Source organism: Chaetodon auriga, chromosome 13 (genome assembly GCF_051107435.1).
Source record: "Chaetodon auriga isolate fChaAug3 chromosome 13, fChaAug3.hap1, whole genome shotgun sequence".
Classification (NCBI taxonomy): Eukaryota; Metazoa; Chordata; class Actinopteri; order Chaetodontiformes; family Chaetodontidae; genus Chaetodon; species Chaetodon auriga.
Window position 1 is genome coordinate 20,761,860 of NC_135086.1, and position 18,498 is coordinate 20,780,357.

The 18,498-nt window shown below is 40.6% G+C and overlaps 2 protein-coding genes across 4 annotated transcripts in view; both read left to right on the forward strand.

The window, feature by feature from the left end:
- Positions 1–9,123, forward strand: part of cacnb4a (calcium channel, voltage-dependent, beta 4a subunit) — a 33,869-nt gene extending 24,746 nt beyond the window's left edge. For 2 of the 3 annotated variants that reach the window (XM_076746260.1, XM_076746262.1), the window contains 10 exons: positions 625–752; positions 1,287–1,366; positions 1,581–1,600; positions 2,593–2,673; positions 4,842–4,900; positions 4,994–5,103; positions 5,238–5,389; positions 5,705–5,800; positions 5,941–6,117; positions 7,082–9,123. In XM_076746260.1, coding sequence (XP_076602375.1) covers positions 625–752; positions 1,287–1,366; positions 1,581–1,600; positions 2,593–2,673; positions 4,842–4,900; positions 4,994–5,103; positions 5,238–5,389; positions 5,705–5,800; positions 5,941–6,117; positions 7,082–7,345 — 1,167 coding nt within the window. In that variant the 3' untranslated portion in view covers positions 7,346–9,123. The remainder of the gene's footprint in view (positions 1–624; positions 753–1,286; positions 1,367–1,580; positions 1,601–2,592; positions 2,674–4,841; positions 4,901–4,993; positions 5,104–5,237; positions 5,390–5,704; positions 5,801–5,940; positions 6,118–7,081) is intronic. The other variant, XM_076746261.1, reaches the window with a different exon arrangement.
- A 776-nt stretch (positions 9,124–9,899) lies between these two features.
- Positions 9,900–17,601, forward strand: arl5a (ADP-ribosylation factor-like 5A). Its single transcript, XM_076746264.1, has 6 exons — positions 9,900–10,256; positions 14,455–14,515; positions 14,660–14,807; positions 15,695–15,778; positions 16,597–16,748; positions 16,961–17,601. The coding sequence occupies exons 1-6, from the start codon at positions 10,211–10,213 to the stop codon at positions 17,007–17,009; spliced, it is 540 nt and encodes a 179-aa protein (XP_076602379.1). The 5' UTR covers positions 9,900–10,210; the 3' UTR covers positions 17,010–17,601.
- Positions 17,602–18,498: the final 897 nt, after the last annotated feature.

Sequence of the window (18,498 nt, forward strand, 5' to 3'; positions counted from 1 at the left end):
TCAACCGATCTCAAAAACACAGCCTAAAAAAAATCCTCACCAGCAAGATCTATTCAGAGCTTTCCATCACAGCAAATTATTTTCATCAGCAGATGGAGTTTGACCAGTTAAATGTTCAAATCTCCTTTCCTGAGTACTTTGAGAGCTTCTCGTTCATGCTGGCTTAAAAGCGCAAGTTCAGAGTTCATTTTTGACCTTGGAAACAGCAGCTAAGAAAACACTCTCACCACAAGGTTCGTTTAGCAGCCGTTCAGGAGCTTTTGATTATTCCTGCTTTGTTCCTTTTTAGACAGCTGGTGCTGTATAATACAGAGTAAATAGCACTCCGCTCTCAGGTCATGGTGTTTTTGTCTCTACCTTGTCCATTGTTAAATACATATTAGGAAACCTTGTTGTTCAGTATCTCCGTTGCTGTCTGCAATAAATGTTAGCATGTTTCAACTGCAGCTTCCAATCATTAGCAAAAATTCTCGATATGCTGCCATGGGAAACTATTCTCTGAAGCTGCATGTGGTTCATTCTGACAAGTGAGGTGTATTTTTGAATGAAGGTTTTACATTCAAGTGCAAGTTCAGTGTCTCCAGTGAAAGCCCTTCAATTTTATTTTATCCCTCCAATCTACAGAAGTTCAACAATGACTGGTGGATCGGCCGCCTGGTGAAAGAAGGCTGTGACATCGGCTTCATCCCGAGCCCTCTGAAGCTGGAAAACATCCGACTCCAGCAGGAACAGAAGAGAGGACGTTTCCACGGGTCAGTTGAAGACGGGGACTGGAGTAGAGCTGGAATGTGCAGACGGGGTAGAGAAGAACTGTAGAGGAGACAGTTTGTGGATCAAAAGGCATGAAGAGAGTTGGAGGGTTTAGGGATGTGTTGAGGAGAGAGCCACTTCAGGGATGAGTAAAGCCTGGCAGTCGAGCTGGCAGATAGGCAGGAAATGAGGTGGATGAAAGCCAAGCTGTGTTGTGTGGTCCAACCTCTCAGAGGTGCGCCTGGATCATGGCCACCACAGAATTTTCCATCAGATGGGGTGACGCGTTTCAGCCACCGAGGCGATTAGAGATGTTGAGTGCTATCATCTGCCCTCAGTTACAATGGTAAGAGAAAAAAAGACTGGAGTCATTTCACTCTTCTGTTTCAGGTTTTCTAGCTATTTCGTAGCAGGATGCGCAGCCTGAGGACAGTCTGTAGTCACCAGTTTCCCAGGGGTCAGTGGTGTCTGATGATGACATCTTGCTGGATTTCACATTAACACTTCTCTCTTTCTATTTGCTGTTATCATTGTAGCAGTAAGTCTAGTGGGAATTCCTCCTCCAGTCTGGGTGAAATGGTGTCGGGCACATTCAAGCCAAACCCCAACTCTGCAGGTTGGTCCCACAGATATGAGTCTATTTAAGCCTGAGAGGAAACAGTCGTCCGATTGACTGAGGGAATTGTTTGTCTTGGTATCTGCCCTGCCTCTGTGATATTATTATTCCTTGTAATACTGATATTATTATTCTTTGTAATATCTGATATAATTCTACTTATAGTCCTAGTCCTGTATACACTTTCTCACCTGCTCTTTGCTTTCTTTTTCAGGAAAGCAGAAACAGAAAGTGGTGAGTACGGACATTTAAATATTCATTTTATTTGAATTTCATGTCTAATTACTTATTTTATAGGAAAAAATAAAAGTATGTAAAGCACAGCTAAATAGTCAAAGACCTTGACTGACTGGCAAAAAATTGATTACAAATATTGATTCATTACTTTTTAAAAAAAACATGGAGTCCTTACACATGTTAGAATGATCTGAATGAATGTTGCTGATAAGGTATAAATGCAAGTGGTCCCTGCAGTTACCTGAATTACCCAAACTATGAGCATGATGTGCGCTCCTTTGTTATTTGATCGCTCTGTTAGTGAGTCAACCTTGTTTGATGGACTACTCCTAATTGCAGTCCAGCAGTGAGAAAAGTGTTTTAAGTTAACATTTGGACCACAGATCGTGCCTTTAATTAGCATGTCATTCTTGTCGCTGTTACACTTAACCAAAATTCATTTCTCAACAAACTAAAATGGACTGCTCATTGGAAAACTGCTACCAGTAATTTTAACATCCATCTGTGTTCTCAAAACTGACTTCGAATGAAAGTATGCATATGCTTGAATTCAAAAAACTAAAGCTGAAAAACACAAACACACCTAATGCACTAGAATATTTGTTTAGTGCTATTAATGTAAACAGTGAATCTCAGCTTGCACAGATTCTTACTGGACATAGTTTCATTCATGTGAGTCCTCTGTGGACAGAGCTGAGCAGAGTGTTTAGAACTAACCTCTGTGATTTTAGCCCAGTCAAAGCCAGTGGGTCATATTAAATGAACTGGCTGCTGCATCTGAGTCAGATTCTACTCTGGAGACTATTCTCTAGCTTGAATCATTGCTGTTTAACATCAACTGAGAATCATAAAAACATTTCATTTATATAAAAATGGATCATTGCTTTAAAGCATCACTCCATATACAGTGAGACTGCTTGGAACATTTCTTGGTTTCTTTAAAGAGATACTTCTTGACTCTATGTGTGTGTGTGTGCCCACCCCTCCAGGCTGAGCACATCCCTCCGTATGACGTGGTTCCCTCCATGAGGCCGGTTGTCCTGGTGGGACCGTCCCTGAAAGGTTATGAGGTAGGACGCCCTGCTGCTCCTCCAGCAGTCTGACTCAGCCTCTATCTCACAGCCACACCTGGAATCTCTGTTTCCTATAACTAATAATAGGACGATATTCTAGGAAGTGCACTTGCAGTAGTGCCGAAATGTACTTCATAAATACATTTTCTTCATTACTGAGGCCAAGAAGTGCATTGTTATAGTGAAATCTCAATGCAAAGATTGGTGGCTGGTTGAAGACTGAGTGACAATTGACAGGAAAAAACTGACATTACAGTTCACTGATGCAATGTAAACACATTACACAAGAAAGTCCTTAATAATTCAGCACTGGTGTAGGTGTAATAACTACCACGTTCCTTCTTTGACATCATTTTCTTGGAGTGACAAAGCATTCATTATGGGCCAAGCTGACTAATAACTTGTGTTGCATCATGTTGTAGGTTCTTGTATTTCCACCAGCAGCAGATTGAATTCTTTCTAAAGCTGAAATTCCCAGAGATACAGCAATAAAACTGAAAATGCTCATTGATTATCAGTTACCATCAGAACCACAGGGCAAACAATAAAAGAGGCCAAGGAGGTGGTGAGAGGTGGGAGTCAGTTGTCATGGAATCACAGTTTTCGCCTCCCATTCTGGTGTTGCCGTGGCAACAACCTTCTGGATAAACTGCATCGGTCTGAAAAAGTAGAGCAAGGTTTGAAATTAGAAAGAGAGAATAATGAAGTGGACTAAAGTTTTGGAATACAGTGAGTGACTCAATGGCATTTAATATTTGCCTTAGAAATGGAGATCAGACACCTTTATGGTTTATTTCTGATGAATTAATATTAGAAAGCTGTACAAATAATAAAGCCCATTAACATTTTTGTTAGCAGTGCTAGCAGTTCTTTTTACCAATGGCACAAAGTGAGGATGGAGATACTTTTATTGGTAACACTTTATATTAAGGCACACATTTTCACCATTAACTAGTTTCTTATTAGCATGCATTAGTGGTGTATTGGGTCTTTATTAGTCATTATTAAGCACTTATTAATGCCTTATTCTCAGTATTAGCAGGTTTAGGTTATTAAGGACTAGGGTTAGGGCATTAAGATCATAATTCAAAACAGCTCCCTCACTTGTTACCAATAAGCAGTAATGCGGAGATTTTTGAGGGAAAACTAGAAAACTTATAGAATATGGTCAAGTGCTTTATAATGACTAATAAAAGACCAACGTGCTACATATATGCATGCTAATAAGCAGTTAATAGTGAATATGTGGACCTTAATATAAAGTGTAAGCACAGAGTGCTTCATAAGAGAGTGCACTGTGTCCAGCTCATGTGAAGGTTACAGCTGCAATGGAAAACTGACCTTAGATACATTACTTTGAGTAAATCTACAACTTTCCATCACCTCTTATCTTTTGATCCACAAAGCCATTGCACATGTTAATAGCACTAAATTTCATCTGACAACTGCTCCGTGTTTCAGCTCAAAGGACATGCAGCCCCTGTCAGCTCTCTGTCACTGTCAATCTCATTTGAACCAATCAGAGTGACGACTGAACTGACACGGCCAAACACAAAGCTTTGCCCGTTTTGATGAATACATCTACAGTGTGTCCCGCCTTGAGTCAAACACCTCAGACCAATAAGATGACTGTCTGCCTTTAAGGACGACTTTCTCAACAGAAGCAGCTATTTCATCTTGAATTTCTGTTTCAGTCCAAGGTGTTGGACTGGCAGTCATATTCATCAGTGAAAGCTGTATTGGAGGCTGCACTTTGTGATTGGCTTAATTCATCACCTGTGCATTGGTCTTTGCAACACTTCTCATTGTAATTGGCTAATCACTTTATGTAATAATGGCCCACTGTCCCTCAGCAGAGAGCCTTGAGGAAAGAGACTGCTCGCTCTACACAAATCGCTTGGTCAAGTGTGTAATTCACAGACCTGGCAGCAGCCTGACGGCATCAGAATGAATATTAACAGTCCACTTCCACTTGTTCGCTGCTCTGTAGCATATTCAGTAAATAGCATGTTCAGTAAGTGTAGGGATGTTGATGTTGTAGGCCTCTTCTGCTTGCTCGTCACACACCTGTCACCATGTTGTCTATTAGGCTTCTTCGCCCAATCTGTTTTAAATGACCTCTTCTTCCTCTTCTCTTTTCATCTCATGTCCTCCGTTCGATGTAGGTGACAGATATGATGCAGAAGGCGCTGTTTGACTTCCTGAAGCACAGATTTGACGGGAGGTGAGCCGAGAAAGCGAAGCAGCATCTTTGGCATAGTGCATCATCCTGCTGCCGGTTTGCCTTGTATGACTTGTGTATTCTGTTGGGTTTCAGGATATCCATCACAAGGGTAACAGCTGACATATCGTTGGCCAAGAGGTCAGTACTAAACAACCCCAGTAAGAGGGCCATCATTGAGAGATCCAACACCCGCTCCAGCCTTGGTAAAGCTACAGGACCTGTTTCACTCAATGATGTGCATGTCTTGTACGTGTTGAGACTGAAGGTTTTGTCCTTACCTTCATATTCCTTCTTGTTCATAGTTGTTCTGCTACATGTTGTTGTTGTCTTCTTGTAGCGGAGGTCCAGAGTGAAATAGAAAGGATCTTTGAGCTGGCCAGATCTCTCCAGCTGGTAGTATTGGATGCAGACACCATTAATCATCCAGCACAGCTCATCAAGACCTCATTAGCACCCATTATCGTCCACGTTAAAGTGTCCTCACCCAAGGTAAGATTGAAGGCATAGATAGTCGAGAGCTGTCCAATTAAAGCTGTGTTGATTTTCACAGTTGCAGCTCTCCCCTAGCGGGATACTGTATATAAAAGGTCTTAAACCTCCAGTTGGTATCTTTTGAGGATTAATATTATTTAGAAGGGACTAAAAAAAATGACTTGCTGCACTTGGTGACCAGTAATAAGCAGAATGACATGTCAAAGTTTCATTACCCTGCTATTTACATTTAAATTTTCTACACAGTTGATGTTTACTCCATAATAGGACGTATTTCCTTCTATTATTCTGCTGTTTATGTGCCTCCCACAGGTCCTCCAGCGGCTGATCAAATCAAGAGGGAAATCTCAAAGCAAACACCTGAATGTGCAGCTTGTTGCAGCAGAAAAACTAGCACAGTGTCCTTCTGTGAGTCAACTTCAAACACCCTTTTAAATCTAGACAAGCAACAGCTACTTAGTTAGATTTTTTTGTGGTGAAACTTGAAAAGAAATGCATACGTAGCAGCAGCAGCAAGTACACTTTTCCCTCTTGCTTTCTCACCTCAGGAGATGTTTGATATTATTCTGGATGAGAACCAGCTGGAAGATGCGTGTGAACACCTGGCAGAGTACCTGGAGGCATACTGGCGTGCTACACACACTTCACTTAGCACGCCACTCAACCCCCTGCTGGGACGCAATCTGGGCTCTACCGCTCTCTCCCCGTATCCTGCTGCCATTCAGGTGAACTTGTCAGATAGAGAAAAAAAAAGTTGTCTTGTATTCTCTTTTTTTTTCTGGGGTTCATTTAAAGTCTGAACTTCCTGATTATCAGTGTGTTTTATGTTTATCTTATCTGTCAAATTCGGTCATATAACCGGTTGAGCAGCACAAATTATTGCCACAGTCAGATTTTATGGCGTCAGAGTGAAAATGATACTCAGATCGTTGGAGAAACACTCCCACAAGGCAATTATCAAATGTTTGCAGTTGCCTTATTAATGGAGTTCAGCAGTTGTGGAAGTCTTGAATTCAGTCAGTAACAATGGTATCTGATGGTTTGCCACTTTCACTGCTGGGGAAAAAACTATATTAATGTAAAATGTTCATGGAAAATTCTCTGAATGCTCCTGCTGTATAATCAACTTGTCTGCTACTGCATCCATCCAGATGGTCAGTATGTCCCAGACACGCAAGGATGTTGTGAAATCATGTGTCACATTACTGCTCTCAAAACTCTAGAGCACCACCCAGAGTAGCGTACTGGGATGTATACATGAACTATGCGGAGTGGATTAGTGGATTAAAACAGTTTTCTTGGAAGCATCTTTGGGAGATTGATACTTCACCAATGAATCTATTCTAACTGACTGACTTCAAGCAGACAGAAGCTGCTGAACTTTGACCTTCATTTGTATTTTCCTCATTGACATCAATGAGGAAACCACAAGCATTTCACATCCCTTTACATCTGCCTTGGAAGCCTACATGGCCTATTTTGGGTCTGAGTTCTACTAAAGTTAGTTTTAACTTTCAAGCACTTGACAAAGAACATCTCATTAAATATGATGCTTGTCAACAGGTATTTACAGGTATTTCCTTTTTCCAATTTGTATCATGTCTAAAATCATTATTCTGGTAAACTGTTCTGCTAAATGTTTAACAAAATAAAACACTGTACAGAATCAGTATTTATTTCCTCAAACAGGCCCAAAGAAACCGCAACAGCAACCACACAACAACAGACCATTCACCGGTTGAACGTCGCAGCCTGATGCCTGCTGACGAGAACTACCATAACGAACGGGCGCGGAAGAATCGCAACCGCCTGTCTTCAGGCTCACAGCACAGTCGGGACCACTCACCTCTGGTGGAGGAGGACTACCAGGACCCCTACCAGGATTCTTACAAGCCTCATCGTAACCGTGGATCCCCAGGAGGCTACAGCCAGGACTCCCGGCACCGGCTTTGAGCTGTGACCTGATGTAAACAAAATGTAGGCCATGAACTTTAGAGATGAGGCAGCTTTGCTGTAACGTGATGAAACTACTACACTCATTTGGACTGTAACAACCTCGTATCGATGTGTAGTACCTCATTTTCCCTTTGGCCTTGGCTCCTGCTAAATGAGCATTTGAACCTAAACAAATTAGAATCCTGCTCTTGCTTTGACGTGAACAAGGGAATGCTGCATATAAGAGTAGTACAAGAGCAGAAAAGTTATGTTTTAAAGAGACGGCTAAAGCTGGACGTGATATGAATATGTGTGCACGAGCAGGTGATAGTGTGCGACGTAGGCTCTTCTGGACCCTCCCCGCCATCTCAGCTGTTACTGTAGCATACAGGTAGGACTGTAGCGACAGGTCACTATCTGCCACAAGCCAGTGCCAGACAGCAGAGCATCCGGCGGTGATGATCAGGAAGAGAACCTGCTTGCACGCATCCAGGAGCAGGTAGAAGCAGGGTGTAATGCATCTTGAATGCTCCTCCAGGTTGTTTGCCATTATCCTTGATGTGAGTGTAATAAACCCTGTGGAGGCCTGTTCCCAAAGTTTTCCACATTTGTTTTGAAGTGACATGGATGGTGTTGTGGTGTCTCTTCAGGGTCCATACGGTAGCTCCCTGTGCCCCCTCTTTGTCATTTCTCAATGCCATTTTTGTCATTAACCATCCTCAAGAGAGAAATAGAAAAATCACACAAACATTTCAAAGCTCCAAACCTCAGGAATGAGAGGTCACTTAGACCTAGAAGTGTGCTGACAGATGTAGCGTTCATGTTCTCACCCATCTGATGGGGATTTGATTCTGAGCATTATGTTAAATCGTTAAGAGATTTTATGATGTAGTTTAGAAAAAAGCTATTAATATAAGGAAGGAGCACTTCCAGGACAGGAGTCAATAGGATGCTCATGCCAGCATGTTTTTTGTATGTCATACGGTTATCAACTGCTGTTGTCTGTCAAGTGTCTGACAGGACATCATGTGGAATGAATAGAATTGGATTTTAGTGAGTGACTTCCATATGAGGGCTTCCATATGTAAATACAATCATAATAACTGAAGGAAAGAAACCTTCATTTGTTTATAGTTTCATTTTCAGTATCATTAGATTACATTCCAGTCATTTCTTCCTTTGAATCCTTTCATACACCTCCCAGCATAATAAAAAAACATGTTTCCTCCTTAATTTATGATTACAGCTTTTCTGAGATAAAATAACATTGATACATTTTCATTGAGTAGCAGTTTAACAGGTCCCCTTTGCTATTTTCAGTGATAGCTTTGTTATTGTATTCAATTTGCATTTCATCAAAGACTCCTAATGAGTAAGGAACTATCTGAAAGCACTTGGGCGGGACTGCGTTGCCACAATGTCTTTTACATGCTACTTTGATGGAAACTTCCCTGCATCTTTTTAATCAGATGAATTCACTTGAATGCTGCAAGTTAATACAGGATTCATATATCACCTTTTAATGACATGACATATCTTGTAATTTAAACCTCAAGTTCAGTTTTTCCAGTTCATAGGCCAGACATCTCATTGTGCTTCAATGCTTCTGGAAAAGGAAGATCAACAAAGAGACTTATGTTCTTATCTGCCATATACAGTAGCTTTTTTTGGTGTTGTTTCAACTCTGGAGCAACAGTTGAAAAGATCTGAATACTGCCTGTGAGAGAATGATGCAATGATTAAAACTTTGTGTATCATTTTACAACTGTCATGAAATAAACTGCCCTTATGCTGTTGTATGGATAGCACTAGTTTTTGTTCAAAACACGCACGCACACACACACACACACACACACACACACACACACACACACACACACACACACCACACACACACACACACAAAATATAATATGATATGATGTGACATATTTTCTCGATAAATCTATCAATCATTTGGTTTCTAAAATGTCAGAATATTTTCTCAGAGTCTGAAGTGATGTCTTCAAATTGCTTTTTCTGATCAACAGTGCAAAGCTTAAATGTCCTTTTACTATCATCCATTTACTATCTTAGAAAAAAACAACAAATATTCCCATTTGAGAGGCTGGAACCAGAGAAGTTTTTGACATTTTTGGTGAAAAATTCTCTTCAGTAGGTCAACAATTGATTAATTGGCTCATCATTTCAGTAAAATACACAATAGGCAATATAACATGATATGATGAAAGATTGCCCTAATATTTTATACAAAAATAAATAATATTCTGTATCTGCGGTTGTCAACAACAAATTAACTGGGAAACGATGACAGTATGATTATTCTATGTGAATTTGTTTAATTCCTATTTTGCTGTAGTATCTATATCTCTATAGGTATATAAATCGTTCAAAAAATGTCGTCTGATTAGTAAACATAGTCTTTGTCTGTATAAACCATACATTTAGTGATAGGTTTGTATTTGTGCATTATTTTTTACTTTTGCTATGTTACCTGTATTATTATCGCTTTCACTCAATGTTGTGTATGAGACGTTCTAACAGCACCACGAAAGTACGCATGCGCAACACTGACAGCTAACGAGCGCAGCGCCCAACACAGCCAGCTGATACCGACCAGTTTACCAGTGGCCAACCTTTGTTTTTTGTTTTCGGAAGCACATTAACCGTCACGACTTCAGTGTTCACCCTGTGGGAGAGAAATAATTGAGAATATTCATACAAGTATGGCGGTTGTATTTAAGAGCTTTGACAGCTCTTCGTCTGTGTAGTTAGCTAGCTAGCTAGCTAGGTAAAGTTGATAGCCCTGGATAGCATCAACGCTAGCTAGCAAAGTTACAGCGGATTCTTACAAGCTGGCATCAGAAAACCCAATCGTCAACCATGGGGATACTATTTACAAAGCTATGGAGGCTTTTTAATCACCAAGGTAAGAACGATGCCATGACATGTATGATAAGACTGTCGAAGACAAGGGAGCTAAGTGGGCTCGATGGTCAGAAAAGGCCCACTTTGAAAGACAGGTCTGCTACAATCATATGAACGTTAGGCTGGGAGACAGCGCTCTACAGCCTTGTTTTGCCATCATACTGTTGCCTATTGTATTATGTGTATATACGTTTATCACAAACGTCTCCCTTACTCCGCGTAGGTAACGTATTGTTTCATCCTTTTTCTGGTGGGGAATGTCGTTGTCTACCAACTCTGCTCACCGTGTCCACATTAACTCAGTGTTAGATTATTTATGCTATCTGGGGTTGGAACGAGGGTTCGGTGAAACCAAGTGGATCCATGGCTGTTGGTCTTCAATGAGTAAACAGGTCATTGCTAAAGCTGTGTAACATGAGTCCTAACGTAGGGTATTCAGCCTGCCTCACCGGTATCTGGACTGGAGATGGCTACACAAGCAGAGCACGCTGAAGTTGGCCACATCAGCAAAATGTTCGGGCCAATAAGGATCAATAAAGGACTTGAATCACATTGACTTACTTCGTGCTACCATTGTAATCCGTCAACTTATCAGGCAGGTCTAACTAAGATTCCATTGGTATGACTCAATCTACTTTGAGTCATACCAATACATGGCATTGCACGGCACACACACACACTTCAGGCTGTCAGCTCTGAACTAGATTTCTGTAAACTTAGTCCATTAAATGTCCTTCACATCTCCCAGTGCTTCTGTTGCGGTGACTTCCTGCGCACTAAATTGTACAGTGTTGGTGAGAGTACCAGACAGAAGGGTTTGTTAGCTGTTAACATGCCCAACATCACAGCTGAAACAAATAATCCATCAATCAGTTGACAGAAAATGAACCTTGACTTGTTGCTTTTCTGTTTTATTATTTTATTAAAGTGACTCTCTTTAGGTTTTGGGCTGTTTAAAGAAGTTTAAAGGGGCAATTTAAAGATGCCCCATTAGGCTCTGGACATCTTTCACAATTTGCTGACAAATTGCAGCCTAAACAAGAAATTGATAAATACAAAAAGTAACATTTTTGACAATCTTTTTTTTTTTTTAGTAATTGTTAGTTCCACACCAACTCAACATTTCATTTCCTTTAATATGTCTGACCAACATCCTTTGACTGCTCTGACATAAACTTAGTCAAAAATCGTAATTATTTTCAGTTGCCGTCTTTGTCTGGCGAGTCATCAAATAGCACCTTCCTCTGTTAGATCACCTCTGAGCTTGGCTCCGTTTTGCTTCCATTCATCATGTCACTGTAAGGCTTTTATTGCAACCCCTGGATCTAGGCTCAGGGAGTCGTGCCATGGCAGTCCCCAGCTGATTGATTCAACCCAGTGAAGCAACAGAAGTTCCTTCACAAGGAGGAGGACATGCGATTACTAACTCGGTTATCCATATTCCCAAAAGTCTAATGTTAAAAATTCAATCCACTCATGATGTGTAGGGTGATAGGGGAGACTGTCCCACACATTGGGTGACAGGTGGGGTATACCCTGTAGACACAGACAACACATTCACACTTTCAGTATGGCCAAATTAGAGTTTCTAGTTTATCTAAACGTAATGTCTTTTGATTACAGTTTAAATAATTAGGCTATTTATCAATTAGTTGATTGACAGACAATAAATCAGAAACGACCTAATAATTGATGATAATTTTGAATAATTTTTAACACCAAAAAATGCCCCCCATTTGCTAGTTCCACCTTCTCAAATGTGAGGATTTGCTGTGTCTTTCTTTGTCCTGTTGGATTTTAAATGACTGTCTTTGGCCAAAAAATAAGCCATTTGGAGACATTACCTTGAACATTTTGAACTTGTGATGGACATCAGACACTATTTTCTCACATTTCTTATACCAAACAACTAATGCAGAAATTAATTTGCAAAATAGTCATAAAGCATACACCTGCTTTGGACTGTGAGAGCTGCTGCCCTCATTTTAACATGTTTAACAGTTTTTGTTTAGTTCAATTGTATGCAGGAAGCTTAGCTTGCACCTGCATGACCTTTATATTTTAGATAAGATTTTTTTTTTTTGCCTCAGTCTCTTCACTGCACTGAAGACAGTGCAGACAGCTGTGTCTTTTACCCATGCATGCAATCTGTTATGTTTGTTAAAGCAGTTTTTTTTTTTTATTCCTCCGCAACCAGCAACAGCCGATGTCTGGAGGTATTATGTTTTATGTTTTCAGGTTGTGAACATACAGCACGTTACATTCTTGTGAAAGCAATATCTCAGGAATGCCTTGAGAAGGCTTCACACTTCACAGTAACATCGTAATGTTCTACAAAAACACTTTTCAGGTCATTATTCAATATCTTAACTCAGGAACAGAAGAGGAGATTGTGACCATATTTCACATTAGATCAGGTACTGAATTGGTGACTCTAATCTTGGGTGTCCATCTTCAAACTGTGCTGATTGTCAAGATCTTCTGTGCTGCTGGGTTGAAGATAATAATAATAAATAAGATAATAATGAAGGTAATTATTCACTGGAATCATACACGTCAATATAGTGATAACTTCCATTTCTCTAAAAAATACACTTAATACCTTCCCTCAAAATATTCCCTACATATTATATATTAGTCTGGACTGTGAACAGACGTGAATGTCACTTGACTGGCTGACAGAGGCATACAGCTGTGAGATTGCGTTTCTACTGCCGAAATAGAATTAGCCCTTGTCTTTGCTGCTGTTTTTGTTTCGTTTAGGTTCAACTTGATAGAGTTACATACTGCTTTCACTTCCTCGGCTTTAGTGAGGTTTTAGTTCTTCTTGTAAGAGCTAAAATGTAACTATATGGTATGTTGTTATGTCATGGTGGCGGACTCTCTGTAATGTCACTGAATTTTATGGTGTATTCCACACTGGAGTGGTGTGAGACATCGTAAAACTTCATAGGAAATGTGGTAGTTATGTTGATATACTAGATTTAGTAAAGAAGAAGCTTCCAGTACACTTTGGTCCTTCTGTGTAGCTAGATGAGTTGGTTGGCAGAAGCAGTTGCAGAGAATTATGCTAGGCTTTGCAAACAGTGAAATGATTAACAGACTGACAACACCTTTAGTTAAAAATAAAATGGTTTGCATAGTTGTACTTGGCCCAAAAAACAAAGTTACCCACTTGAAAACTTAAGACATTTTCAAAAACCAGTTTGAAAACCCAAAAATGAAAATTACCACCCTGGTTTTCAAAAGGAGAACTGTGCAGTTGCATTTTGATTTGGGGGTTTTAGACGATACCCGAAAGTCACTTTTAGAGCCATTTCCCTTTAAGCCCTTATCAGCAGCAGACCAAACGCATCTCTAGTATGCATGCCTTCATGTGTTTGTTGTGAGATGCTGGGCTTTTCTGTAGTCCTGAAGATAATTCAGATAAACCGTACCTTAAAACACATAAAGGAACAGATCTGTGAAGGTAGAATGTGGGCTTGATGTCTTTCTCTCATGCTCTAGTTTCTCATGATTGCCCTTTGGCCAAAACTAATAACACCATCTTCTGTGTTGTCACAGGATTGGAAAAATGGCAACATAATTAAGTTCTAGATTCGAAAGGAGCCTTTAGTGGTGGTGATGCTTGAAACTGGGTAATATGTTGCAAAAGATTTATAGAAAAGCAATCAGCACTTTGATCCTTCAAGCCTTTACCTTTATCCTGTCCTTGTAGGACACCTTAGTATTGTCATGTCACTTTGGTGTATCAACAGCAAGATAGCAGTTCATCTAGTTGTCACATGGTAGTCTTTTTCATGCGTAAAGCCTCTTTGTGTGACAGAGAGCGAGGGAGTGACTGTGTATGCCATCTCCACAGCTGCCGCTGGGTTCAGCCTGATTGTACAAGCTTGCTTAAGACCACCCACTACCTCATCTGTAGCTGTGAACGTACACTGTTCACAGCACCACAATGTATCAGTTATGCTAAATGGGTGAAACTACACAATTTGGTTCTGAAGGATAATGCTGAACACAAAAAGGGCTGTTGTTTGAATCACTCAGTGCTCGTCCACATCAAAAGACATCTTTTAAACAGATTACTTGGCCGAGTTTACACAAGAGTCATACATCAGTCAGTCCCCAGCACTTAACCCACATATTGATGTCACTGTTAGCTCTGTGAATTCTTTGTAAGTGTCTTTATTGCCTTTCAGAGCACAAAGTTATCATTGTGGGCCTGGACAATGCTGGCAAGACCACAATTCTTTACCAGTTGTAAGTATCCAAACAGCGCTTTCAGAAAACATCTTTCTATGATGCTAGGGTTTTATCCATTCATAGTAAATGAGTATGGTTATGAATGTCGTAAAAGTTGCTTGTGTCACTCACAATCTGAAGTTTCTTTTTGTGTTTTAATAGCTCAATGAACGAGGTGGTACACACTTCTCCTACGATTGGGAGCAACGTGGAGGAGATTGTGGTTAACAACACCCATTTCCTGATGTGGGACATTGGGGGCCAGGAGTCCCTTAGGTCATCATGGAATACTTACTACACAAACACAGAGGTAATGAAAGGTTATGTTGACTGACCGTTAATCAAAAAGTACCGCTGCACTTTCTTTAGCATCCAACTAATGCTGATAAAACTGTTTGAACTAGAGTTTGATTGATACAGTGGCCGGGCCAATATATTGGCTAATATTAGCTTATTGCAGATGCATCTGATTTTATGTTGGCCAATAAGTAACGAGAGTTTGCCAGAGTTGTCCCGTGTAGTATGGATGTTGGTCACACAAGGAAAGGATCTGCATCAAGATTATTTTGTTTCTGTTATGTGTTTGTTATCTGACTTTTGAAACTCTTTTTATGCCTTCATGCCATCCAAAGCTGTGGCTGGAGGAATGTTTCTGGGTTATATGTCCATCCACTTCCTGTGAATGTGATATGTCAGGAACATCTTGTGGGAAGTTCCTCAAATTTGGTAGAAACATCCACTTGGACTCAGGGAGGAACTGATTATCTTTTGGTGGTCAGTGGTCATACTGTCTACTGTCATAGCTACAACGTTGTAGTCAGCTTTATTGACCAAGCATGCAAACACATTGAAGGAATTTTACTCTCATGTTTCATGTTTCTCTAAATGAACTTACACACTGATTGACATACAGCAGGTAGTTCACCACAAACTCATTGGTTCTGCTGATATTGAGCTTCAGGTGATTGTCGTTGCACCATGTGACGAAGCTCTCTATCAGTCCTCTGTGAAAATAATCTATTAGGGAAGACAGCATGTTTCTCACTGGAAATCATTCACTGGAATCGTGCATGTCAATAGAGTGATAACTTTCAGGGTGACTGTGGTGCCGTTGCATGGGGCTGCACCTACAGTCTGGCTGAGATGCAGTTTTCTTTTGTTAATGGTCCATTATTTCTCTCCATCTCTTCTGAGCAGTTTGTCATTGTGGTGGTCGACAGCACAGACAGAGAAAGAATCTCAGTGACCAAAGAGGAACTCTACAGAATGCTAGCACATGAAGTAAGTATCATGAAAAATGGTAATGATTGGTGTTAGACAGTTCATACAAATGCCTATGGTTTATTTCACCAAAGTGTTTTTCACATTGGAAAATAAACCTCAAAATGCTAATTTCTGGCTTCCTGGTTCAGATGACTCTGCAGTAGTTACGGGTATTTATCTATGAAAACTTGACACCTGGGTGGACATGCTAATCTTGGCCTCCTTTCTGGCACGATTATGACACGTGTTAAAATTTCAGATACTGGCATGTAAGTGTTGCCTGATGTCAGACAGAACTGTCAACCCGTTCATCATCATTGCATAAAAGATATTTGAAAATGTAAACACCAAAATACTGAAATACTGTCATTGGCCTCCATGTTGTTCCCTGTTTTCCGGTGCATTTGTTGTATTGAACTTGACACACACCGGGGAAAAAAAACGAAAACAAAACAGGCAAACTCGTCTACTGGCATCGGGAAAGGAGTCTATTTTTAGTGGGCTTACCTGTGTTGAATAGACGCTATCAATTTCAGTGTAAAAGTGGTATCATTGGTATCGAACAGGTGGGTAGACAAATGTAATGGCAGTACCTAATGAGAAATGAAGCAGGTCTATCGTCTGCATTATGATTACTTCAGACTAACACATTAGTGCACTTTTCATCTATAACTAAAATTCTTTGTTGAACAATGTATGTGAATATACCTTCAACTTTGTGGTCAAAGCAATCAGTCATGGAATGTTTGTACCCCACGTTTACATAATGTGTGCCTTTGGAGGAATTTCCATTTCTTCACAGTCTTCTCTTTCGATGTGTCTTGTCTGCCCTCCAGGATTTGAGGAAAGCAGGGCTGTTGGTCTTTGCCAACAAGCAGGATGTGAAAGGTTGCATGTCTGTGGCCGAGATCTCCCAGAGCCTTCAGCTTACCTCTGTCAAAGACCATCAGTGGCACATTCAGGCCTGCTGCGCCCTCACTGGGGAGGGGTGAGAACTGCATTTACTGCTCATTCTTGCTCTATTAGACTATAAAAATGCAATTTGCAGTATGTGTGCACTCAAACCATTGGGATTTTATGGAGTAGAAGTGTTCCTCCTAATTTTGTCCTAATCTGTATAGAGCTTTTTTTCTTAATACCTGTCTATCTCCATGTCTGTCCCTCTCTCTTCCACACCCCCAATGTCTTGTTTACCTCCAGGTTGTGCCAGGGTCTTGAGTGGATGATGTCACGGCTGCGTGTGAGATGATGACCTTTGACTTTTATCAAGAGTGCACCCTTGCTCTTTGTTTTTTTTCTGCCTCCAAACACGAGCTTGAAACGAGGGTGAGGTCGGTTGATGGATGGCCCTGTCCTCTTTCCTGTGATGCCGACGGGGGCACACGGCTGCCAGGATGTTACATCTTCTGTGATAATTTATTTTACAAAAGACGTCTGAACTCAAAAACAAGGGGACCTTTTCAGAAGGACATTGGACAACAAAAGAGACTCAGATTATTTAAACTGAAATTTCTGCACGGTTTTCCTTTCAGCAAAACACTGAGGTCAGCTACATGTCTGACTTGGACAGGTACATGGACTTATTCTTCAGCTGTGTGTGTGAGTCCAGCCCACGGTGGCCTTGCAGTATTGCCGGACTGGCTGTGGCAGTTTTTATTGCCCCTCTGTGTGTACAGTCCAGTATTTTCTTTTAACGTGGTGCCTGCAGCAGGATGTTCAAGCGATGACAGTTGATGGTGACTGAAACATGCAGAACGGAGGGTCAAATCACAGTATGCCCTCTTCCTTTCAGTCTCTATGAATAATCAGTGAAATAAAGTGTTTTTATCTGTTTCAGGTGATTTGCAGAGTGTCATGAATGAGTGTTTCTTGCAGGGGACTCACTAGATTGTTCGTTTCTGTATGATTTCCCTTTCTCTCAGGATAAGACTTAACTACGTTGGGTTTTGTGTTTGTCACTTCAGGTATTCTTTTTTTAGTCCTTTAGGGACAGAATGTGTCACATGAGCTCATGGTCCCTGATTCTTTTCAGGGAGCATGACGAGCAGCCACAGGAGTAGAGAGGAGAGAGAGAGCAAGGGATTCAGGGAGAGAAGAAGAGGCCAGGTCCAAACTGTGAGCAGTGAGGGGTTAAGAGAAGAAGACAGCAGGAGAATAGTAAGGTCTGCAGAGTAGGTCTCTCACTTTAACATGAAGTCTCACCCAGTTGATAGGCTTGACTCCAAATTTGACTCCTCAGATCTGTTGTCGTGGTAATGTAGTTATAAGGAAGTTGCTTTTTACAAAATCAGCAAATAGCTCTACCATTATTTTTGAATTGGTCCTTTATGGTGTATAAAGCACAGTAATACTATGACACATGTTCTCATGCTATGGTATTGTGATTAGCTTCCCGTCATGATTCACTACTTTCGTCCATTTTGATATCACAACCGGCCCACGAACATCTTCCAACCAAGTCCTACGTGTGGTTCATTTTAGTAATTTCAAACTCTGTGATGATTACCAGTCTGAATATCGGCCTTTTGTTTTTGAATAGCATGATTCTTTCAATGCCTTTTAACTTAGAGCAGCCACTTTTCAGTTGGATCAAATGAGTAATGTGAAAAGGGTCATCTGACGTAATGATCCTTTGAAATTATCAACTCATTTACTTTGTTTCTTCTTAAATTGGTCATGTCTTAAGTTACTGATTTTGCTTAAAGGGCAAAAGGAACTGAACAATGGAACTTATTGAC

Bases quoted from the DNA above. Each gene is read 5' to 3' on its own strand.
- arl5a (XM_076746264.1), top strand. From the start codon at position 10,211: ATGGGGATACTATTTACAAAGCTATGGAGGCTTTTTAATCACCAAG. The intron at 10,257-14,454 runs GTAAGAACGATG...ATTGCCTTTCAG, and splicing joins GAGGCTTTTTAATCACCAAG to AGCACAAAGTTATCATTGTG. The intron at 14,516-14,659 runs GTAAGTATCCAA...GTGTTTTAATAG, and splicing joins ACCACAATTCTTTACCAGTT to CTCAATGAACGAGGTGGTAC.